The sequence below is a fragment of the Doryrhamphus excisus genome, chromosome 5 (genome assembly GCF_030265055.1).
Source record: "Doryrhamphus excisus isolate RoL2022-K1 chromosome 5, RoL_Dexc_1.0, whole genome shotgun sequence".
NCBI lineage: Eukaryota > Metazoa > Chordata > Actinopteri > Syngnathiformes > Syngnathidae > Doryrhamphus > Doryrhamphus excisus.
The window spans coordinates 25,284,569-25,309,460 of record NC_080470.1 but is presented as its reverse complement, the minus strand read 5'-3'; the positions used below and the strand labels follow the sequence as shown (position 1 = coordinate 25,309,460).

The 24,892-nt window shown below is 44.3% G+C and overlaps 2 protein-coding genes across 6 annotated transcripts in view; one reads left to right on the top strand and one right to left on the bottom strand.

The window, feature by feature from the left end:
• Nucleotides 1-62: 62 nt before the first annotated feature.
• The window catches only part of ralgps2 (Ral GEF with PH domain and SH3 binding motif 2), a 55,316-nt gene continuing 30,486 nt past the window's right edge, over nt 63-24,892 (bottom strand). Inside the window, exons 10-21 of one of the 4 annotated variants that reach the window (XM_058072271.1) lie at nt 11,061-11,198; nt 10,116-10,206; nt 9,975-10,042; nt 9,659-9,797; nt 9,415-9,569; nt 9,265-9,319; nt 8,740-8,817; nt 6,879-6,984; nt 5,357-5,449; nt 4,524-4,629; nt 3,367-3,458; nt 63-3,280 (exon numbers count right to left, since the gene is read on the bottom strand). In XM_058072271.1, the coding sequence (XP_057928254.1) occupies nt 3,251-3,280; nt 3,367-3,458; nt 4,524-4,629; nt 5,357-5,449; nt 6,879-6,984; nt 8,740-8,817; nt 9,265-9,319; nt 9,415-9,569; nt 9,659-9,797; nt 9,975-10,042; nt 10,116-10,206; nt 11,061-11,198 (1,151 nt within the window). In that variant the 3' untranslated portion in view covers nt 63-3,250. The remainder of the gene's footprint in view (nt 3,281-3,366; nt 3,459-4,523; nt 4,630-5,356; nt 5,450-6,878; nt 6,985-8,739; nt 8,818-9,264; nt 9,320-9,414; nt 9,570-9,658; nt 9,798-9,974; nt 10,043-10,115; nt 10,207-11,060; nt 11,199-24,892) is intronic. The other 3 variants (XM_058072272.1, XM_058072273.1, XM_058072274.1) reach the window with 3 other exon arrangements.
• Nucleotides 13,244-24,438, top strand: angptl1a (angiopoietin-like 1a). Of its 2 annotated transcripts, XM_058072275.1 has the most exons (6): nt 13,244-13,501; nt 19,788-20,012; nt 20,085-20,705; nt 21,513-21,706; nt 22,367-22,637; nt 22,715-24,437. In XM_058072275.1, the coding sequence occupies exons 2-6, from the start codon at nt 19,823-19,825 to the stop codon at nt 22,900-22,902; spliced, it is 1,464 nt and encodes a 487-aa protein (XP_057928258.1). In that variant the 5' UTR covers nt 13,244-13,501; nt 19,788-19,822; the 3' UTR covers nt 22,903-24,437. The 2 variants fall into 2 exon arrangements, with proteins under 2 accessions (XP_057928258.1, XP_057928259.1); XM_058072276.1 differs by lacking the exon at nt 13,244-13,501 and having other exon boundaries at nt 19,749-20,012; nt 22,715-24,438.

Below are 24,892 nucleotides of genomic sequence, written 5' to 3'. Positions count from 1 at the left end.
AGAACCTTATTAAAAAACACCAAACCAGTCTTTACTATAAACAGAGTGACAAAGTCAATAGGTGGAGTAAAAAAACAGTCAGGATGTTTATTGTTTCTCAGCATTCACACCGGGGAGCACATCACTCGGCAGTGAGGTCACAGCGCTCGGCACAGGCATGACACACACACACACACACACACACACACACACACACACACACACACACACAGGTCATTTTCCATAGTGCCCTCGCCACCTTCAAGTTGGTACAGAAAACGCTCAGAAGGCAGGATTCACATTTCCACTGGCAACAAAACAACACAGCAGCCTGGCAATGACACCTTGAAGATGTAAAAGACAGTAATTCATTGGGCAGTATGAAGGGGGATTTTGAAACTTCACCATGACTCAAATACGAGGCCGTGGAGGCGGGAGGGGGGGCTGACATTTAAAACGCCTGCCCGCCCACACCACCAACCAGTCATTGTGTTACTCGGACAAATAAGCCGACCAGCAAACATCCACAAAATGTACATCGATGGCCACATGAACCAACAAGGTGTGGGCACAAGCAGCTAAGGGACCGTGAAATGCACACGAGACACTTCAGTTGCGAAATCCTGATAGGAAAACTCATTGTTCTTCACAGACACACACCACCGTGGATTTGCTATAAAACAACAGCAATCCTGATAGGAAAACTCATTGTTCTTCATAGACACACACCACCGTGGATTTGCTATAAAACAACAGCACAAAAACAGGAAGTGAATGAATGATGAATTACTGCCATGTTATACATAATCCTCCATTTCAGCTGTGCTAACATTTTGGGACAAAGTGGCTTAATTATCATTTACTAAATAATGATTTTTGACGGCATAGAAATGATTCCAGCCCTTGGAACTCAGTACAAGCATACGCACTTTGCACAAAATTTCTCCAACGAGGGCTGTATATCAGAAAAAAAGTGAAGATTGAGGGGGCACTGAATTCATATTGTTAAGCATGCAAGCAAGCGAGCCTTTTGGTTGATTTTGGTTCTGAGCTGGATTTGGTCCAAATACTTTGTGTTTAATTGATTTTCTCTTTAGAATATACCAGGGCCTGATTGAAAAAAATAACAGTAGTGGCCCCGGGGCCGCATTTTGGCCACCCCAGCCTTCCTTTGTCCAAATTTTTGTGGTACTAGCAGGAGAAAGCAGAGCATGTTAGTGCTCTCAAAAAGTCTCTCACTTCATTCACAGCCTCGTTTTGCTTTTGCTTGGCTTTGAACACTTCTGACATCCGCGCACACGCGCAAAGGCACACACGCAGATGGTGAGGTGGCGTTGAAGTCATGATGTAGCTGATTGTAAATACACTTTGTCTTTGGTTTCCTCATTCCTTGTGTTCCAGGGTGGTATCAGCATGTGGTCTAACATGAACGAATGTCTGCCAGGGTTATTTTTTGTTTTTAAAAAAAATCAGCAGCAGCGAGCCAGCTGCCTTCGACAGGTCAACACGGCGCCGGTTTCCTCCTTCCCCCCCAAGACGGGGGAGCGGAAGCAAGGAGTCGGAAAGTGTCGGGCTCTGCGAAGCACATTAGTGCGCTGCTGGGAGTTGAGATATGTTCGCCTCTTCAGCCCCCGTCTGACTTTTTTAAAATGTCTCCAGCATGGAAGACCAACCGTGTAAACACGCAACATTTGCTTGGTCATTGCCACCAGCCTAGCGTGTTTGCAACGCAACACTCTCGCCCCTTTGGTACAGAGATTCCCCCAAGTAGCCGCATCACGGTAGTTCTGGCATTTATTGGCCTTTTCCACAGAATCCAGCAAAGTGGCCTGTCGGTGTGTACAGCACCGGCTTCTATCAAATACTTCTCTGACAGCAGCAATTGGTTTCTACACAGCAGGATGCAAGACGTGAGTGTCATGTCTTAAAACGCCACAGTAGTCACGGCATTGTGGAATTCCCTTTCAACGGGAGTGTCTAAAGTGTGGGCCAGGGATCATTTGCTGCCTGCAGCTTGTTATTGTTATGTAAAGTTATGTTTGAATTCCCCAACTTTCCCCAATACTTCCCCAAGTGTTGGGGGCATTTTCTGCCTTCGGGGGTGGCTTCAGACATGTTTGAACATGGAACACTAACGTCTCCTGCCCTGTTGTGCTGAAAGCAATTCACAAGTGACTGCATGATGCTGTGTCGTGTGTTATTGGGTTCCATGTAAAAGGCACGGGTGAATAAAAGCCGCCTCATGGCTCTGATGGTGGCCATTCCCCCCCACTATCTCTGTGTAAACAGGAAGACGCACTTAAGCCTTCACCTGGCACCAAACATCACCAAGGTGCTTTACTAAAACGGAGCCGGGGCGATAAAAAGTGAAAGATGAAAAATGTAACATTGAAATGTAACAGACAAAACACTGTGCAATCGTGTAGTAATGTGGTAGTAATGTGGTAGTAATGTGGTAATACTGCCAGCTGCACACATTCTCCCAAACAACAGAAGATAAACTTTTTTTTCCCTTTCCTTTCTGTACGGCTCCAGGCAGCGTTCAAGGTAAGTCATGTAGTCTCTTCCCCCTCCAATGAGGAAGGTTTAGCTTGGATTGAGATCGTGGTACAAACACACATATTATATACAACACACTGGACGAAGGATGGGGAGGGACTTATATCTCGTCATAAAAAACAAGACACATTCACGCCCACCCAAGCAAGCCCTTATGTTACAAAAGGGGAGAAAAATAATACGTGGAAGTAAAATCATCTTGTTATTCCAAGACTGCGCCTGGAGGCATCGATGCTTTCAAAGTCTGGACCGTCTCAAGAGGGAAAAAAAGACGGAGGGTGTGGGAGGTTAGTCCAACATGAGTGTCACTAAAAAAAGAAAAATATTGAACAATACAAACTAACAGAGGATGAGCTCTGTCCATTTGGGGAGGGGGAGGGCAGCCAGTGCGAGAGGAGGAGGGGGGGGGGGGGGGGACGCCATTCAAGTGCTGAACACTGGTGCTCAAATCAAAGAGATGAGTGGTGCACGTCCTTGTTCAGTAGTCTTAACATACACACACACACACACACACACTCACACACACACACACACACACACACACACACAGGGTTCTCTTGTTAAGGCAGTGGTGGCAGGTGAGGTTGCAGTGGGAGGTGCCAGAGAGGGAGGGGGTGGAGGAACGGTGATGGGGTATCGGGCAGTGAAAGCTCCCAATGGGACTCCTCCTGGTACTCCTTAGCCGCTAGTTCGTTGCGGTCCTCAGCTCTGCTCACTCAAATGACATCAGATTGGCCGGCACCTGCACCAGGGTGAAAAAGAAATAAAAGAGAAAGAAAAATACAAGGTCATATGGAAGTGTGTGTTTGTGAGGATGTGCCTTCCCACCTGTTGCCTGTTGCTCTGACATGCGGCACTGAGATGCTTGAACCACAGCAAGGCGTTCATCCTGTTGCCCGCTTGGTATTTGTAGGTGTTCCCTGGGCAACAGACACACAAGGAAGCACTTGAGGTGAAATCTTATGGACACACAGTTCTTGTTTTGACTCCTACCATGATGGAACAGACAACGAATGGCACGCAAACCTGCAAAAAGCAAGCCAAACTGAAGGTATCGTTTGGAATGAGAGAAGGAGAAGGCAGGTCTCCTGTATTTACTTCATGGTTGCTTTGTATACCAAATGTTACAAGGACATAGCTGCTCCCCCAATGAAAGACCAGAAGTGGTTTAGGCCCGGGGTATGGTGTTACCTGCTCCTCGTAATTAGGACCTGGTAGTACTTGGTAGAGAGTAGATCGGTGTCAAACAAAGTCAGCACAACGGAACTCGCTTAAGTCGGTCCCACTTAAGTCGGTCAATGACCTATCCATGCCAACCAAGTCATCAGGTCCCGGTCCACAGTAGTATTCTTAAGGTAGCACCTTAACAACAATAAGGTACACAGTAGTTCATGAGGAAGGAACCTACCAAACCCTGATTGACCCATGCAGATGTTTGTTGGCCACCCAACAGTGCTAACTTTGCAGTACCACTTTCATTTCATTTTCATGACACCTCATACATACAGTAAAGGAGAGTTGTGTCACTATTTAGTAAGTAAGGCTGCGCATACGCATACGAGTTTCTTGCATCATGCATTTACTGTATTCAGTCATGAAATACAAAGTGATTTGCAACCTGTAAAAACCCTTCACAAAGCAACTTAGCCCCTGACCAACTTGGTCAAGAAGGTAGCGCTTGGACACAATAACGATCCTCCGTCGCATCGCATCGCATCGCATCACATCGCATCCCTGGTGAAGCACGCATGTGTGTCCGAAGTGTGGCGCAGGTGATTAGTAGAACATGGCTCATTGCAGACATTGCTAAAATGTTTCTGAAATGTACAATGTGCTAAATGTAGTTTATTATGCTTTATATATACAATAAAAACTGCTAACATGGGCTGCCATGCATACGCCAACGATTTCAGTCCATGTGTACAAGAAGCTGGGCTGAAATCTCTTTGTGTGTGTGTGTGTGTGTGTGTGTGTGCAAGACTCACCATGCTCAGAGTCGGTCAGCATGAAGACATCAGGATGCTCGGGATCATCTGCCATCATGGCCATCAGACCCACCACGCACACACTCTTGCTGGACTTGGACTTGAACTGGTGGGGAATGACACCAGGAAATGATAAGAATGTTTCTGTGCTGCAAGAAGACATACTGTAGGTAGGTGTGTGTGTGTGTGTGTGTGTGTGTGTGTGTGTCCTATCCTGTGGAGCTCGCGTGCTGCTCCACAAGGTTCTCATTAGAGCCTGTGAGTGACACACAGGGTGGTAGTGATGTCATTGTTGTCATTAGTCAATGAGTGCTAGCATGTGTCTGCAACACACACGCACACACACACACACATGCAGCATGTTGCATCTAATTCTTCTCCAACTTGCCGTGTCATGTGAGCTCCCGCACAGTCTCTGTTAACGCTAGCATCATAGTGACAGGCAGCTGACTACTTGACTGTGATAATACAACATTCAACACGATGACCTCCAGTCTGCCTCCTCATTCTTCTTCCAGCAAGTTCTTTATCAGCGAGTCGTCATCTTTGTACAATTTCTCAATTAAAAACATACCAAAGTGATGATCTCTTCCTGGTAATGTTGCACTAAACAATTGTTAATAAAAACAATTGTTTGGTCTGATGAGGAAGAGGGGGAATGTTCTGCGGTGACATCATTGTATAGCACTATGTCAAAAACAACTTTCATATGTCAACACTTATGAAATGGATGATGATGTGCATGTGAGAACATTTAATGATTCTCACCTGTGCTTGCAAACAAACATCATAAAGCACACAAAATGTGTGTTTAAAAAGACCTGTGTGCTTACATGTTTCCTTTCAGTGGCCTTTAGGGACTTGACAGGATAGTAGTAAAGTTGCGTACTGCAGAGAGCCACCCAGTATTTTGTCCAGGACGCCACCTGTAGACACGCACACAAAAAATCATGCAATAAATACAGTGGAAGCTTTAACGTTGAAGGCCGTTAAAGTTATAAAATTCACATTTAGAGCAGAAAAAGGAAGGGGGGGGGGGGCTCCACTTCCAAAACCACCATCATGCATGACGTCAGCAGCCCAGTTTGATGAGCTGCAGCTGCAACCGCCGTGCTTTGCGCCGTAGGCAGACAAACATTGGAAGCAAAATAAAACTGCCAACAATCTTTGGTCGTCTACAGCGGTTAACTTCTTATTACACTTACATGACAAGTAAGAATGTGGGATGCAATTAAGATACAATTGATTCATTCCTGTTAAAGTTATTTTGATTTCCTTAGTTTTGCTGATCCTTAGCGTCAGGTGTGACTTTCATATCAAAAAATTTATACGGCCGTCCCTCACCACTTTTTTCTAACAATTAGTAAAGCATGCTGTTTTGTAGTTGAAAGTTTGTATTAAAAAAAAGCATATTTCAGTACATTTATGTATTTTTTCCTATATCAATATTTTTCAAGCATAAAAATAGCTCAAACAACTCATATACAAATACAAGACATTAAGAAGAAGCTAGGTGTCAGTAATTGTTTGGTGCGACACACAAGCACCAGACTTGATCACGGGAACAACAGTTTAAACGACATAACACAAAATAATATAATCATAATAATCAATCATCATAATAACTTGTTTTATACATGATGTCTACTATATTGGGTAGGTAGGTATATTAATGTGACTATATCAGTGTAAAATGGATTACTGTATATGATTTAATATGTGCTGCGTGTAAATCAAAGTGGGGTGGGCCAGAATAATTCACTTAGTTGAGCTTGTGATGCAGTATGGCACACAGATTGAATGATACCTAAAGTGTTGTGTTACAAAATGTAACGGCGGTGCGGTTTAAGTAGGACACTATCTTGGAGAATGTAGCTGCTGCGTACGCACATATGATTTTCAGTCTATTAAAATGAATTTGCGAATACTGTTTGATACATTTCTCCTCGACTCTCTTCAAATATGATGTAGTTTCAAGATGTGTGCACTTTTCAACTGTGCATGAAGGCTGTGAAATGGAGGCGGACTAAGTGGAGAAGACGTCATACACTCAGTCAGTCATCTTACTAAAATGAATATGCCTGATGAGGAGCAGCTGCATTGGCCGGATTAACAATAGCGACTGTTGCTTTGTCAAATAACCTCATTAATCACCCACGCGTCGCCCTCCCCCATTTCTCATTGTTGTACACGGACAGAGCTCTAGGTTTGTTTCCAGCCAAAACAGAAACAGGATCATCTCAGATATGAGCAGAGCAGATATGAAGCAGCTTACAAGAGAAACAAAAGGCAGTGAAAATGAAATGCAAGGTCAAAAATGATGAATCAGGTTAAACAGCAAGCATGTGTTCTCACCGTTGGCTTCTTGCCCTCCTTGAGTACAGTTTTCCGCCTCAGCACCCCCTGGACCGTGACAGCTCCGGGATAAAGGTGAACCGCAAGCTCCTCAGATTCTGCTGAGCTACAACGGGACAAAGATATCAAGGCCAGACGTCACCCGAGACACATACAAGCAGGCAAACAAAGCAACACATGCATGACGACATGCATGTCACCACGCCGGTACAGCCGGTACAGCCGGTACAGCCGGTATAGCCGGTATAGCCGGTACAAGTGGAAATGAGCTAGTAGGGAGGTTGGATGACTCTTTTTGTTTTAATGCCGCCTGTCTAGTGGAGCGTCTAGGAGTGATTCTCAACTGGTTGGTCATTCTGACGGGGATTTTTTAAAGCCCAAAGACAGCTGGGATAGGCTCCAGCATACCCACGACCCTAGTGAGGATAAGCGGCTTAGAAAATGGATGGATGGATGACATTAAATATCATCTACTTAGGTGCATCTTTGCGAATCACAGGAGCATATGTGGGATTTTAAATGTAAAAAAATTGCATGGTGCTAGTGCTTGTGATTAAATGCATTTCCTTTATGTTGAATATAACAAGACATTATTTTGTATTTTATTTAACTTATAATTGATGTGCCCCCCCCCCCCCGTATGTTCAGTTTCACTGTGCTTCAAATAAAAGGCTCTGAAATGCAACTCAAATAGTCTTTATTGAGAACTTATTGAGACGTTAGCGGTCTCCGAGACCAAATATTTGCTGGAACAAAATAGAAAACCTTTACACTTAAAAAGAAAAAATAATGCTGAATTTGAGAATAAAAATATTTTTCATTGCGTGTATTTTATGCTGGCACACTGTTATTTTGCACCCATTCAAACTGCACTATGTCTTTTTGTGAAATATAAGCTGCCTGAAAAATCTGAGTTGAAGTTTCCACAATTTGGGTCGTGGTTTCTGCACCCAAACCAGCTGAGAACCACTGGTCTAGAGGAGAGCAGAAACGTGCAAGGTTGCGGTGCAGATCGCAAGCCTACTAAAGTCTGGTGGAAAGAGAGAGGAGGCCTGTTGCTCACCTGATACAAAAAAAACAAAACAGTCTTCGCTACACGTCTTTATATAAAGAATGGACTTCTACCAAATACTGTATGTCAGTCAGCTACAGACGTGGGCGCTGTCAGTTTGATCAGATTGTTTACTTAAATTTCAATAGGCTAACTTAGCATGATGCTGCTGTTAAAAAGTGAGTGTAGTTTTAGCACTGTAGCTCACGCAGCTATGGAAGTGTTGCTAACATTTGTGTCCTGTCCCACTCCTTAATGTGATGTTGATGTGATGGCATCTATCACGTCGGAACATTGGCAATGTTACAGTGTTCATGTCAAAAATGCACAACGGTGCTTCTTGGAGACACACATGTGGACAAACACAGCTCATTAGCACTGAAGCTAGAGATGTGTAAACAGTGTGTTCCCAGTAGAATTTACTTAACATTTTTAAATGTACAATTTCCAGCATCAACACTTGAAAATGCTATAATATGGTATCCTTTAAAGAATCAGTTGTGTGTGTGTGTGTGTGTGTGTGTGTGTGTGTGTGTGCAAGAACAACATGCAAGGCATTGAGGAAAGTGAAAGGCAGATTAAAGATCCATAAACCACGTAGACAATCATTATTCCCTGACACCTGATTTGTGATGTACTCCTGACACACACCAAAAGATCCCAGTTTTAAACACACACACACACACACACACACACACACACACACACTGTGAGAGCTAGCACATAGCATCCCCCTGCATGGTCTGCAGGGCACCAAGTGAGGATAAGAGAGGGTTTGGTTCAGATTTGTTCCGGTCGGGGTGTGTATACCTGCTGGGCCTCAGGACTCCTCTGTAGGGGATGCGGGCCACACGGGTCACTGGGCCCAGAGAGTGATAGAACCGAGTCCTGTTCAGAATAGGATAAGATAGGACAGGGTATAGGCGGCACGGAACACTGTTAAGGCTGTGCTGCTGCTGTTCGGTGTTGCCCTTTATAGTGTAAGGTTGAGGGTGGGGTGGAGAAGTGGGCCATCTTGTTAGAAGGGCAGCTCTCATGTGTTATTGTAGCCTTTTGGAACAGTAGGCTAAATAAGAAGTAGTGATGCTAGATACCTGCTAGCGAGGAGACTGAAATGATTGTAATTTAAGACATTCCAGGCTGCTGGAGGGATGAGGCATGGTGGCCTTGGAGAAGCAAGCTAGCGTGGCGAGCGTGCGCCACTTAGCCCTTTGAATGACTCACATCCAGGTTAACCATTTGCTACCATCTTGATCGTGGGTGTGTGTGTGTGTGGGGGGGGGGGGGGGGGGCACTGCTGACAAGGACAAGTACCATTAATTATATTGATCTTACCTCTCAAAAGCAGGCCATGACACTTCCTCGCTGAGCTCGGAGCCTTCGCTGCTCCCTGTGACCAAAGTATGAAAATTCAATTCAAAGAACCTAGGTCTAGGTCACCTAGGTCACCTAGGTCTGCAATTTCTGCGTATGGACATTTCCTACCAAGTGAAATGCCGCTCGACAGTGTGGAGCTCTCCGCTTGACCCCTGGTGGGACTGTTGCTCTCCATCACGCTGTCATCCAGCAGATGGCGAGAACCAGCATTGGGGAAGGTGGCACTTTTGAACTCCACTGTATTCATCTTATGGATGAAACTACTTGGACCCAGCAGTGACAGAAAGAAATAAACTGTTAGTATACAGATGACAAACGCGACAGAAAAAGAGCAGTGAAAAAGAAGACCGACTTGTAACCCAGACTGTGACACTTCCTGTGTCCATACGGTAGCAGGTTCCTCGGGGAGGGAGGCGTTGCCGGGACTTTAGAGGCTTCAGCCGCCACCGAACATTTACGGCCACAGAGAGGAGACGCAGATGCCTCCTGGCCTGTGAGATAGCGTGATTTCATTCAGGCCCCATACTAAAAATGGTATTACACCATGCATAAAACCATGTTTTATTACACTAACTCCATTGCATTCATTACATTTTACATTTACACCATCTGTGCGCTCTAAAATACCGGTTGTATCTTTCACAACATTTCTTATGAGCGCCACTCACCAGCAAGGTCCTCTTTGGAGGCGTTTGCCCGTGGCGTGCTGGTGCCAGGCTCAATCCTCTGTGACAACCTGTACAGAACAACACAGGTATTTTGAATTGCTGTGTTTTAAATGTATGTAGTGTAGATGATTAAACACTCACTTGTAGTTGTCATCCTCCACAAACTTCTGGAGCTCCTCAATGTACCTGACTGAGTTGAGATACTTCTGTATATGAGGCAACACTGGTATATCTGTAACACACAGACATATTTGCATTCATATATTGATAATAAGTGGAGACCACTCCAGGCTGACAGCTGGGATAGGTTCCAGCATGCCTGCGACGCGAGTGAGGATAAGCGGTATAGAAAATGGATGGATATTGATAATAACATAAGCAATACAGTCGTCCCTTGCCACATGGCTCCTGAATTCTATGGCAGTATTTCAAAAATCAATTCATAAATGATCGCTGCTTAGAAGTTGACTGTGTAAAAAAAAATATGGAACGACAAGTATGTAGTATTATACACTGGTCAGTAGGCATCAGTAATGTTATATTGATGAGACACACTGCAGTGCCGCGCACCCACGCCTCCGTCCCTCCCCCCCGGCGCAAGTGGCAAAGAGGGAGGAGAAGTCGTGAGAGGGTTTAACATAGCCGAGTGCAATCTTAACCAATCAAAAGAACGCCTGTCATTGCCTTTAAATGTGCAGGATTTGTAGCATTCATTTGAGGTGGGGGGGTGGGGGGCGTTTTTTTGTGTTTTTTATTATTGCACCTGAAACTTTTTCCACAGCTTGATTGGCCCGCAGGCAAACAAAAAATGAGTTGCGGGCCACAAATGGTTCCCGGGTCGTAGTTTGGAAAAAGCTGTCATAAACAGACAGATTTTTCATAGAATACATCCCTTCGGTTCCCACATTTTATGTCCATGTCGAATTAAGTGGGCACTTTTTAGTAATAAGCAGAACATGGCAGACTGGGACTCAATGAGTTGGTCGACATAATGAATTATGGCAACCTTATTATCATAAAATGCAGTTCCACCACCACAATGCTAAACATGGTGAAATGTCTAACTCAGTGACAGTCCTTACTCACCGTAGGTACAGGATCTTTGCAAGTCTGATATGATTCTGAGAATGTTATTCATCAGGTTTGATCTCTGCTCGTTCTCCAGGATGCTGCCCGTGGAGGGGTAGGCGGAGTCAATGTAGGTCAGGTCAGACAGGTACATCCCTGCCAAAAAGACAAAGTGTGAGTCAGTTGAGGAATGCACAGCAGTTTAATTTCATCACGCTCTCCTCTCTCATCAGGTCAAGGGTCCCGCCACTGCAAGTCAAATGAGGATAGAGACCATCTGTCGGCGGTGTTATTTTAAACAAGAGGAAGGGGGAAATAAAGCCCTTTCCTCCTGACCCAAAAGAGGAGTTCAGCTCATTACAAAGCAAGCACAAATACACAAACACGGAAGACTGGAAACGGGTCCGTGTTTCTCTGGAGGCATGATGCAAGCAGCTGTGAGGTTCATGGGGTGAAGCTGGTAATTGCCTCTTGATGTTTCTCAGAGTAGACAAGAATAAAAACACTGGGCAAGCTTGCTGGTTTTTGCTCCAAATACAATCAGATTAAACATCCTTGCTTCCCCAACTCAAGGCCATCATCCCACTGCATCACTTTCCCGCCTGCTTTTTGACAGCCTTGGATGCTCCTGCATGGATTCTTCCCCTCTCATTACAGAAATATTATCATTTAAGTGCCAAAGTCAAAAGTGGCCTCCAGTCACCCTGAAAGATTAGTGAGTTAGAAATGAAAGTACCATCTGACCCTTCTTCCATTCGTGCTCGTTCTCATGTACAAAAACACTTTGCTTTTTGACACGGACGGAAGGAAACTTATCAGCCACACCTCGGCTTATTTCTTGGAGACCACAGTTGTTTAGTCCCAAAGAAAACGGCTGCAGTTTGCACACTTGCAGCTGTATGTGTGACGTGAAAGTGAGAGGAAAATACAAGGTGCGAGGTGCAAGATCCTGCAGGCTCAACCACTGGAGAGTTGTGCTCTTAAAACCACGTCAACAGTTTGTCACAGATAAATCCATACGTCCAAAGACACCTGCATACAGATGCTAAATGCAGACTGTGTCTGGAGCCCTTTGCACACCGTGTGTGTTCCTTTTCTCTGCAGGCAGGTAAGGCAATTTCAGAGCAAGGCAGGGAATAAAAACATCCTGTCTGCAGCTCTGTTAAAGTAAATGACAGTGCTGATAGCTGAATCTCTGGTCAAACCCTTCGCATGCTGAAAAGGATGGGCGACGGCAGCAGTCTGTAATCGGCCTCTGCCATCGCCAAGAAGAAGAAAGTATGCAGTCAGTAGGCTGGATGGCAGCCCTGAGCAAAAGTAGGCGGATGAGCCTTGCTACAACCAGGACACATCCAAGAGAAATTTGTTGACTTTTATGACAGATGTATTTTTTGTGCGGCAACCACACACAACATCCAGTCTGCGTTTTGGTTTCAGTCTGCTTATATTTACTTTACATAGAATTTGACTGCATTTAGTATTTCTCTATTATACATATCTAATATGTGTTTTTATCTTATTTCATCCCTTTCACACAGCCCGTAAAAGCTATGTTTTTCCTGCGTTGCTGTTCTGGAGAACAGCGCTGACAGAGAATTGGGGGACAAAGTTCACCTGACAATTGGGGAGTAGTATAGGTAGCCTTTTGTGATGGGCTCAATGGAACCATTAAGTTGACCTGGTCTTATTCTGCCTTTGGGAGTAGTATCAGCAGCCCTTTCAGTCCTCTTTAAAAAATGCTTTTTCCGGCGGGACCATTTTGTATAAACGGCACCAGAGAAGAAGCAAGCCACCCCACCAATTTCCTGGATTTGGAGTCGTGTGCCGCCTATGTGAAAGGGACTTACTTCTCTCGTGCTGTGGTGTTGAAGCTATTGTTTTTTACCTGTCATTCATCATCACGATTAGCTCACAGAAGGCATCACCATCTATTACTGAGCGTTTTTAGACGTGACCCTCTTCAAGCTTCTTACTGGCTGTACTGTATCTTTTAGGCTTATCGCCTGGAAAAAAAATCCTCTTTGTCCAATCAGTGACATCAAGTCGGCTGGGCCACTCCAAAAAACAGAGGGGGGAAGGGGGGGGGCAATCTCCAAACTCCCACACCCCTTCTTCTTCTCCTCCTCTCTTCCCTCCCTCCCTCCCTCCCTCCCTCCCTCAAGTCACCCCCATCCTTTGTGAAAAACTCAAGGCATCCGTCGTCTGAGTTAGTCTGTTGAACAGGCCGGCCCACGGACAAGAAAGTTTGGGAAGTAGAACAACGATAGCAACGATTAAGAATATATTGGTGAGTTTATAGCCGCAAGACAGAGGAGGTGTGGGGGGCAGCTTAAAGTGGAGGCCATAGGTTGAGGACAAGGGACAACAATGAATCCTGGATGCTGCAACTTGATGAGGACACAATACGGCAGCAAACCTTAACTGCAGGAGACACAACATCACTGCTGATAATAAAGAAGGTGAGTGGCTTCTCTTTGGTCAGCTTTGCTTTATGTGTGTGTGTGAGTGTCTGGGCAGCTGTGTGAGCTCAGCAGAGAGCTTGTGGAGGCTTTTCGTGACTGGAAGCTCCAGCTGCAGACAGAAATATTTAGCAATGCTTCATGGGCTCTAATCTTTGCAGAATGCTGAGAAACACACGTGACTTCTCTGATGCCAACTCAAGTATGCAGAGTGGATTCATTGAGAATCATTAAGAAGAGGAGCAGATTATGTGATGCTTCTCTAATATTTCACCTAAGCAGCACAGAAAGGGAAAGTAGAGCAAGAAAGCAGAGTTGAGTTGAACATTCCAGTCAAACACTTGACTGAGGTTGACATGATCATACAAAGAGATTTGAGACACGGAGCGCCATCTTGTTTGTTTTTTTCGGAAGAGCACACACCACCTGAGGCACGTACGCTTCACCGGGTGGAATCAATGAGGGCTTTCAGTTCAGATGTCCTTTTCTTAGGCCCCACAGCCATGATAGCTAAAGCACGAATCCCTAATAATGCCAACTGTTTGTAGGTATGTCCTTGTGTACTGGTCTCTGCTCAAAAAGAGCATCTGGGTTTGCTGTCAACTGCCACGTGACAAAAAGGACAGTCCAATATATTCCAGTAAAACAAGCAAATGGCAAGAGGAGCGAAAGTTTGCTGTAGAGAGTAAATCCTAATATTATCCATAGCTCCAATAAGTCTGGAAAATAGAAAAGAGAAGAGGAAGAGAAGATGGTGATACAAGAGGAACCAGCTGCTTGAGAACCATCCAGGACATTCCATGCTCAAGTTGCAGCCCTCACCTGAGACTGAGCTTCACTAAACTAACTTTTCAACTGAGCCAGAGCAGGAAAAAAGGCTGTAAAGCCTCAGAGACATTCAGATGATGCATGGCGGCCTGTCAGTGCCGGTTAACCACTGGCCCGCCACAGACCGAGTTGTAACCCAACGGGAGATTGATAGCCTACTCAGCCAGCACCCTCTGAACTGCTATTATGGGGCATCGGGCATGGGGGCCAATTGTAACTCGATATTTGACGCAAGGGCTATGTGCGGATCCAGGCAGCCAGCTTGATCTTATCAACCAAAACGGAGAAATGCAGCTCCTTTATAGATAACGCTGTCTAGTTTAACGTCAGTGCAACCACGGGGAGCGATCTTGGACACCCGGACGGGTCGCATGACTGATTAGCTTGCATTAGACCCTGGCCGGGGCAGTCACAGAATCCTCAGATATGTCTTGTTTATAGCTGCTCTGTGAAGCCCCCCCTTAATGAGAGCTTGGACACAGTTGAAGGGGCAGGCCATCATGGAAAGGAGGAGGAGGAGGTCAGCCAGGAGGTCAGGGGAAACACGGGAGAAGGAGAAGCATGTGTAACAAAGTAGTAGCCAAGGGGAATGTCTTTGTGAACTACAGCAAGGTACAGGAGGAAAACTATACAGTACCACCACCCGAATTAGTAAGAATGATCTTATCTAATTCCTCCTGGCTCTCCGCTCTTCCCCAGAGCACCTTGCGTTTCTCCTCATATGAAACCACACTGTGGTGGGTAGGGTGGGGAACCTACCACAAGGGGCCAAACAACTTCAACTACCAGGATAGAAAGTTGGAAAGTCCATGATTTAATAAGATTTAATACAATGCCTGTGTGTTTAAAAGACGCACAGAGGAGGGTTGTGTTTGCCAGAAGGGGCGTGGGGTGGAGGGTCTTGGTTTGTGGGGGCGAATGGGATGAGTGTCCTGCAGGGATGGAGGAGGGTGTTAGGAGATTGGAGAGTCCTTATCTTGACCAAGAGTGACAGATAGCGAGAGAGAAGGGGCCTTATATGAAGTCATGTTAGCACATTTATTCCAGAGGAAAGTGGAGCTGGGTCTCCACAAAGACCGATTGACTGCAGGAGCAGATGGGGGGGTGTCTTAGGTTGAGGAAGGGTGGGGCAGCACCGTAATCCCACATATGGACCTCTGACCTTAACATCAGCCAACATGTTTAGGGTTTCACTCACAGAAGGGAAACAGATGGAGGTTGGTGGGGGCCTCGGGGGCTCCCTCTGAGGGTACTATGCATCGGGATGGTAGATTGATTGGTAGCTAGAAAGAGACGAGTATCCCTAAATATAAGCCACTTCATCTAACAAAACATCACCATTTCCCCTACACTTCATCTTTCACCTTCTAATCTTGAGGGAAGGCTCCAACACAATCTCTGGCTCAAGTCCCATTTGTAGAGCTCCATTCTCTCCTTTTTAATATCTCCCACATGTAGCGTTTAACGGGGGGAACTGGACATAAAACACTAGCATTATTACAGCAACACAAAGCATTTTCCATCCCATGCTGGTGGTGGCAATCTGTTGAAGGTGTTTTCATTATACAGGCCTTCATTCCAGGTCAGCCATCACGCTGTGTGGACCTCACATCCTGCCTTGGTCTACTTATCAGCATGCAAACCTTTTCTTGTCCCTGCTCCAAACTATTTGGATGTCTCTCCGCAGTTAGCCCTGTAACATCTGTGTCAGCAAGCAGCGGGAGTGTGCCTGTGTGTGTACGTGTGTGTGGTGTGACACAAACAGTGGCTGGTGACACGATGTCGTAATCAAAGGCTTGGACCGTGTCCTCAAGTAGCGCACTGCTGTTTATTGTTGCCGTATTGACTTTTTGTCTTGCTCGCTCAATGCACATTTGTTTTTACTTTTCTGCACACGCCAATGGAGATGTCAAGGAGTTTGGGGCAGTTTTGGACTTGTGGCAGAGTCAATAATCCACATGGCAATTTTGGGGTATAGAGGTTGTTCTCTCTTTATGGTGAACAAGCTCCCATACATGAATTCAAAACATGATTTTGGTTCATCAGAGACCAAATTACAGCGGAAGATTACATTATGTAGCTACACTAATCATCACTCAACTGTTGTAACCTGGTGATGCAAGGTTTACTGCAAAAACAAATCAGCCAAATCTACATAGCAACCTCAAATGTCCTTTCCGCATGTAGCAGCCCTCCACCCACTCCCACACAGTCACGACTGAGACTGTCACCATCGCAGCTCACTACAGTATCCTTCAACGTGTTTTCTTTAATAACTTTATGCTACTAAATCTATCCATAGAAGACACCTAGTGACTATAAAAAAGGCGGTAAATCAAAACTGCGCTGAAAGCTTAATGAGCTCACAGCTTATTTCTTTTTAAAGTACACTGTTATTTCCACAATTCACTAACAAGCCAAAAACATTGGACTTAGCTGTGAGCTTTGTCAAGGCAACCATAGCAGCATATGGCAGAGTTTACATTGTGTATCATTATGTGGGTGGGTACAACTTAAAGCAGCACCAGGTAGTCCAGGACTGTCATTGAAAATCAGCTGCTGTATATCCTGTCTGAGACAAAGAGCTGCATTCATTGCGAACAAGCAGCGTGTTTCTATGCCAAACAACAAAGTCTTAACATTTATGTTTTAACTTTAGCTTTGAAGTGAGACCATAAATACCAGGAACTGGAAGAGCCCTCTCAGCACACACCTTCGCCAAGGCCAATGAAATGCCATTTTCCCCTCAATTGATCAAATGGGTTCCCCCTTGGTAACATCTTTTATGTCAGTATGTAGGTTTACAGCTTGTTTTCTTGCAAGCCGCAGTCTTTATTTAAAGAGCTTGCACTTGAATTACCGTGTAGTGTCGTATTAAAAACAAGCCCCCTTAGAACAAAAGAAAGTGTGATCCAAAATACAAAGGAAGTAGGTGACACAGTTACAGTCCTTCCTTTTGAGCGTGTGCCAAAAACAACAACATTAAATTAAATCACAGCAAAGAACTACTGACAGTGTGGAGAGAGGACGTTAATAACTATTAGTGGGTTGAAGACCCGGCTGTGCACTTAGAAAGACTTATGAAGTCCACGCTGTTGCCAAAATATACTGTAAGGTGGGGGCCGTTTTTCTGGTTTCACAGCTATGTTATTGAATACATGTATTCATCAAGAGTGATGAACGGGAAGAGAAAAATCTGTATCAAGTTCTCCAGTTTGCCAGATCTTTCAGTCAAAGTGATTTAGCTCAAACCGCAAAGTCAAGCAGAGTAAAAATTTGAAAAAATTGGGGTTCACATGCAATAAAAGTGGAATTGCATGAAGTTGGATAGCTACTAGAGTCAGCTCGCTACTAGAAAATCACAGCAATTAATAAGATCTCATGGACTCGTGCTCTTGCAGAAATTCATACTGGTCGGCCATGAGACAGAATTGTTGGAATTCAGCGACATCGGAGGCTTTTCCAGCATGAGGCGCCTTTTTAGGTTCATGCCACAGCATCTCAATAAGATTCAGGTCAGGACTTCGACTAGGCTACTCCAACAATCAATTTTTCCAAGCAGGGCCATGTAGGTTTGGATTTTTTTCTCCCGATTAATAAAAATTTCATTTCAAAACTGCATTTGGGTTTAATTGTGTTGGCATTTAAGTGTGTCAATAAGAAAATGAGTATTTATGTACATTGCATATGTACAGTACATCTGGTGCATGTAAATTCATTCATTCATTTTCTACCGCTTATCCTCACGAGGGTCACGGGAGTGCTGGAGCCCAGCTGTCTTTGGGCGAGAGGCGGGGTACACCCTGGACTGGTCGCCAGCCAATCACAGGGCACATATAGACAAACAACCATTCACACTCACATTCATACCAATGGACAATTTGGAGTCGCCAATTAACCTAGCATGTTTTTGGAATGTGGAGAAAACCCACGCATGCACGGGGAGAACATGCAAACTCCACACAAACATGGCAGAGGGTGGAACTGAACTTGGGTCTCCTAGCTGTGTGGCCTGTGCGCTAACCACTTGTCCACCGGTGCATGCAAATTATAAGTCAAAATTATCTCGGTACCTACCATATTATATCATATTATATATATACACATACATGTGTGTGTCATCAAAATAGCAAAGTAGTTATCATTATACACACAGTTCATGCATTCCATACAGTCAGCATTTGCTATCCAACATTACAGACATAAAATAAATGAAAATGATGAAGTCAAAGTCAAGGCAACATATTAAAAAGGTTTCATAAATGGGCAAAAAATGAATCTTGAAATAATACTTTCACTAACAAAAGTGTAGAAAACATACTTCTATAGTGGAGTTCAGAATGCAAAGCAGAGCCATTACGCAACTGACCTTTTTTTCCCAAGTGAATAGAATGATGACAGACTGACTGATGTTATATGTCATCTACTAAATGATCGACCCACACTACCTCTGCGATCGAAGTAACAGGCACCCAGAAATGAAAAACTTAATTTTGGTCCCTAAACATTGGACTTGCTGAAGAACCAGTTTCAGCAAGGGCAGGTGCATGCTACAAGGATGCAATGTGTACATTAAATCAAGTCTCACAAACATAGGCACGCTCTTTTGGTGTAAATGCACAGAGGAAAAGAAAAGCTATCGCTACAGAAGCAAAAATGATTATCATAGCTTTGAGAGACAAGAAACACCCACCAATATTGGCAGCACTTTTGGTATTAAGTGTTCAACTATCACGGACAAAGATCATATCCTTCAGCATTCATAGGACCATCTGCTCCTATTAAAGCGACAGTAATGGGTGGTGTCATTATTGCTTTATTTCCTGCCTATTGTGCTTATTCATCCCAATAAACCACAGAATAAAGGTAAAGTCAGTTAATTAATTATTCTATTTCATCTTTTCATTATTGTATTTTATATGTCCACGTGTTTTGTGTACAGTGTGAGTTACTTAGGTATAATATCTGACTTACATCACATCACAGAACTCCAGACCATGTGTATAGCTGTATAATACACAGAACAAGACGCAAGGATGATAGTGATGATAGTGATGATAAAGCTCAGTCACCATTCAGCCATTGGCTCCGAACATGGGGTTGACCTTCAAGCCCTCAGATAAACAAGGTGTCTGTCTGAGGGCAAAATAGTGTAGACAGAAAACAGACCAGTTGGCTGGGTCATCAAATGTGCTCTTTCAGTCATGCAAACAACACTATGAAAAGACAATTGTGTCGCTGCACATTTACAAACAACTACTAATTGTGTGCAGATTTGTAAAAGGTGTCAAACATCTTTTTCTTTTAAAGCTGATGATAGTCGTCAACATGTCTGAAAAATGGTCTGGAAAAAAAATGTATAATCAACACCACCGCTGCTTTCTTTTGTTTTGTTAGTCTTTGAAAACAAGGAGGCTGTTTCCGAGCGCTAATGTGTAAAGGTCTTCTGTTCACTTAGGAGGACCAGGGGGGCTGTCCATCAATCCAGCTGCAATGCAGGGGCTGATGTGGAGCCTGTGCGCCTTACTCTGCGTCTCCCTCTGGGAAGAAAGTTCTTGCAAGAACTCTAGAGAAGCCCGGAGAACCAAAGAGACATCTCTCCACAGAAGCAAAAGAGCTCCACTGGATCCTGATGTTAAAAAGTGTTCCTACACATTCCTTGTGCCTGAGCAGAGAATTACAGGTTGGTAACATTTATATTTGGACTCCGTATTGCTGCTTGACAATCCCAACCATATGTTCTATTTGTCATCAGGACCAATCTGTGCCAGCTCCACAGCTCTTGAGCCTGACAAGGACAGAGTGACACGCATGGACATAGCAGATGTTCGGGAGGTGCTCAGCAAACAGCGACGTGAGATTGATACATTGCAGCTGGTGGTGGATGTCGATGGCAACTTGGTGAATGAGATGAAGCTACTGAGGAAAGAGAGCCGGAACATGAACTCCAGGGTGACCCAACTTTACATGCAACTGCTGCATGAGATCATCAGGAAGAGGGACAACTCTCTGGAGCTTGCCCAGCTGGAGAACCGTGTCCTCAACGTGACCTCAGAGATGATGCGGCTGGCTTCGAGGTACAAAGAGCTGGAGGCCCGCTTTGCCACGATGGCTGGGGTCGTCAACAACCAGTCCGTTCTCATCTCTGCTCTGGAAGAACACTGCCTAAGGCCAATGGGGCGCAGTGATCTGCCCGCAGTCCCTCCGCTAGTTCAGGTGGTACCACAGAACATACCCGTCAACAATCGCTTCACCAATGAAATACAGAGGGACCACAATAACCGTGGCTTTTCACATGGGTCTCGCATGAACACACCAACTGCAAACCCACTCGGAATTGAACCTCCACCACCACAAGGAACACTTACTTCTGATGGTAGGTACGAGTTAGACAGTATATGCAGGATAAGAGCAATGAATAAGCGAGTCTGCCTTTCATTTCCTTGCCAGCTCGGTGTACTACTCTTTTCAACATAACTGACAAAGTTAATACCTTCATGCCCACACACACAAAAATCATAAAATCTAGTCCACGTATGCTCACCATTACTACCAATACACACTACACGACCACAGTTTGGACTATTTGAAGCATTTTTTAAACCACTACGGCTTTGCGGGTGGATTTAGTTTAGCATCAACATTTCAGGGCTGTGTTTGACAGAAAAGACAATGTGTAGGAGCACCTTTTACACAAAAAGACATATGATCGGTAGAAAAATAGAAGTTCTGGAGGAGAGGTAAGGGAGGTTAAGGCATAAATACTGGGGGCCTTAAACAGTGTCCAAGCGGGACCCCTCCCTCAGCTGAGAAAACCCATCTTCTATAGCCCTTCAGGCCCCCCACACGCATGAACGCCGGTGTTCATGCTGGTTTAATAACACTCACTCAAGAGAAAACAGAGGAACTGCAGTGGGATGTTTCAGCTGCTTCTGCTTTGGGCGAGATTGTGCTCCTGATAAATATGTGAAGATTCACACAACAATCAAAATGTGGTCACACATGTTTGGATAGCTTTAGATGGCAGGATGTTTGGGAGATTTGGAGCTCAAGGAGATGTTTAGACCACAGTGATGGTTGTCCTCCAGCCATGGAGTGGAAGAATAGACTTGTTTTTTTGGTAGTTGGTTGACGACATTGCACACTGAAAAGTCCTTGACCTGACCTTTTAAATGATCATCAGGTCCATTCAAGGACTGCTTCCAGGTGCGGAAAGCTGGTCACACCACCAGTGGGATGTACCTGCTGAAAACCGACAGCAGCGAGCGACTGATCCAAGTCTGGTGTGAGCACGGCCTTGACAACGGCGGCTGGACCGTGTTGCAAAAAAGGAGAGATGGCTCGGTCAATTTCTTTCGGAATTGGGAGAACTACAAAGTAAGTTCACGAAGCTCAATGTCAACGAAAGACAGTCATTGATTATTGAGGTAAAAATAAGAAAACAGGGTTCGTTTGGAGGTCACTAAATGAGCGTGTGTTCAGTGACTATAAACAATTTAGTCACAGATTTCAAACAAACCCAAGTCGCAGCCAGGGACCGGAACATAAACATACAGAATTAGCATGTAAGTGTTTATCCTTTCCATGTGTCAGCCTTTGCAACTCCAATGTGAGCAGCAATGCACAGATAAGGGAACACTTGAAAGCTCATTTCATTTCATGTTGAGAATTCAATACTGCTGTTTGGCACAGGAGAGAGCCATGTATCTGGAGCTGAGCGTTGTCTTAAGTGAAGCCACAGTAGTTTCAACTAAATAGTCTGAATGACGCAGTCCAGCTTTAAAACATGATCATTTCAATGTGCAACACATTCTTCAATGTTTTACTTAAATGCCGCCATTAGACTCACCACTGAAAAATCTTACTAAGCTCATTTTGCATGAGCGTTTTCGAGGAATTGACTGACCAAATGGCAACAAAATAAAATGAGATCTTGGCTTCAAGCCACTAGGTCGACCAACAAACTATCTGTGTATGCTGCTGGCTGCTACCTCACAGTATTTTTATTTGTCTCTGTGGTGCTCGTCCCTTTACTAGAGAGGCTTCGGCAACATCGACGGTGAGCACTGGCTTGGGCTAGAGAACATCTATAACCTGGGTAAACAGGGTGACTACAAGCTGATGGTGGAGCTGGAAGACTGGAACGGGAAGAAGGTCTATGCGGAGTACGGCAGCTTCCACCTGGAGTCCGAGAGCGAGGGCTACCGCCTGAGGCTGGGCGCCTACCAGGGAAATGCCGGAGACTCCTTCAGTAGTCACAATGGCAAACAGTTCACCACGCTTGACCGGGACAAGGACGCGTTCTCTGGTATGCGTGATTTTCTTGGCTCTGTGTCTGCCAGTTCCACTGATTAACTTCTACGACTGTGTTCCTTTCTTGCCAAGGTAACTGCGCTCACTTCCATAAGGGTGGCTGGTGGTACAACGCCTGCGGCCAGACCAACCTGAACGGGGTCTGGTACAGTGGAGGAGTATATCGCAGCAAATTCCAGGATGGGATCTTCTGGGCAGAATACGGAGGAGGTTTCTACTCGCTTAAGTCAGTACGTCTGATGATCCGACCCATTGACTAGAACTTGAGAGCTTGAGAACATTGTGGATCTTTCGCAAGCACCTGGACCTTGTTTGTTTGTTTTTTGTTAATATACCTACCGAAAACACACTAGACAAGTAAGAGAAGGAAACATTTCCATCGAGGAACAAATAACAGCATATGGAAGGACTGATGACTCCAGCACCTGTGATGCTCAAATGAAAAGAAAAGTTCCTGGTTGGCTCTGGATGGAACAAGGGAACAGTGCGTGTAATGATGGGAGGAATGAACTCCATTCTTTGGAAAGGCTAATATTCACTGTTGAAAGTTATAAAGTTCATTCCAAAAGATAAAATAAACACTTGGATGTTTAATTATTTCAAGTTGCTAGTAAGACTACCCTGACAATGGAAGGGCCTTGTGCCAAAATTTTCCGCATTTTGCCGAAATTTTAGGGGATTAAGGAGAAAATTGAGTGTAAATATCTATGGCTTTATTGTGATAGTTTAATTTAATTCTACTCAGGCCGAATGTTCACAATGCCACTTTGCCAGTTGTTATTTAACAGTGAGTATTTATGGTAACCATAGATATTTAGCTCGGTAGGTTTGAGATAATAAGGTTGCAGCAGTACACTGGTTAATATCGTATAAAATGGTGGGATTATTTAGGTTCATCATACCCTGTACATTTTTGTAAACAAAGTATTTTTACACTGTTGTACTTGTACAACATGTATCATCTATTTTCATTCTTTTACAGGTATATATTTTTTTTGTACATAATGGCAATAATCCTACCATGAAAAGGTTATTGTAAATCCATTCATTGCTATCCTGTTTCAGAAACACTAATAAGACGATGCATACCGTGAAGCCTTACATGAAGTAAAGGTTGCCAGTTTTCATTTCATTTTCTCAAATAAAAAGAAAAAGTCAACAATGAACTGTCCTAACTTTTTACTGCTTGGCTGCTTTGTTCAGAAGGCCTTGTGCCTTGCCTACAGTTGCCGGGTATCTAGTCTATGAAAGCAAATAACTGGAAGTTTGTTTGACAACTTGCTCTTGCTGTGACTTCTGTTCTGAGGATGACGTGACGTATAGGTCGGATACTTACGACCTGACAGCTCAGACTGCAGGAGATCAGATTTATATCCACATCAGATCGGATCGGATTTATATCCACATACCAAAAAGGAGTTGCATTTGAAAAATCGGAATTGCACTGTTCAATAACAAAAAACAAAAATACATTTCAGGGCACATATGAGAAAAAATTAAATAAATGTGTGTGAACGTAACCTGCTTATTTTCTGTGACCTCTCTTTTCCTTCAACTTTCACTCATCTCGCTGTCCTCTTTATTCATATCTATCACTTGTTTCTATCGTCTTTCCCTGGAAGTCTCACCCATTCCACCGTGTCACTCACTACATTTCTCTCTTCTTACCGTACATTGGTTTCTTGTATTTAGATCAATGCACAGATTTGATTGGTCGAGTAGCATTAGGTTGGCTAGTTTAACTTGTATGCAATTGTTAGTGGACTTCCTGAGCTGATCAAACAGTATGTCAAGTCTAAAAAAACATGTGCCTGTCAAAATAGAAGTCCTCACTGACTGAAAGTCCAGGTCCATATAGGATGGTTTCTAGGTCCGGATCTAAGGTATATGTGACAATAACGTGATGTTATAACGTGTGACATAGCACAGCAAACTCCCCAATTCTTCCCCTCTAATAAATACCTCATGTACAGTAAAAGTTGAGTCATTATTGCTCCCTGTGTGAATGCGGTCAGAGCAGATATGAAGTGTCTGATGCAAACATTGTGTCAGACTGATGGCGTAAGCCAGTCTGGGCCTTCGTCTAACTTTGCCAGCAGCAGCTGCAAAGCCGTTAAACGCTGCATAAAAGTAGCAGACAGACAGTTGTTGGCTTGGCACCTGACGCAATCAAACAAAGTGGCCAGAAGGGCCCAGACAACCCTAACTGATCATGGCTAGCTCTTGCAAATGCATTCATACAGTATGGGG

Excerpts from the sequence above, each read along its gene's own strand:
- angptl1a (XM_058072276.1), top strand. The coding sequence starts at position 19,823 with ATGCAGGGGCTGATGTGGAGCCTGTGCGCCTTACTCTGCGTCTCCCTC. Across the intron at positions 21,707-22,366 it reads GGAATTGGGAGAACTACAAA|AGAGGCTTCGGCAACATCGA; the intron begins GTAAGTTCACGA and ends TCCCTTTACTAG. Across the intron at positions 22,638-22,714 it reads GGACAAGGACGCGTTCTCTG|GTAACTGCGCTCACTTCCAT; the intron begins GTATGCGTGATT and ends TTTCTTGCCAAG.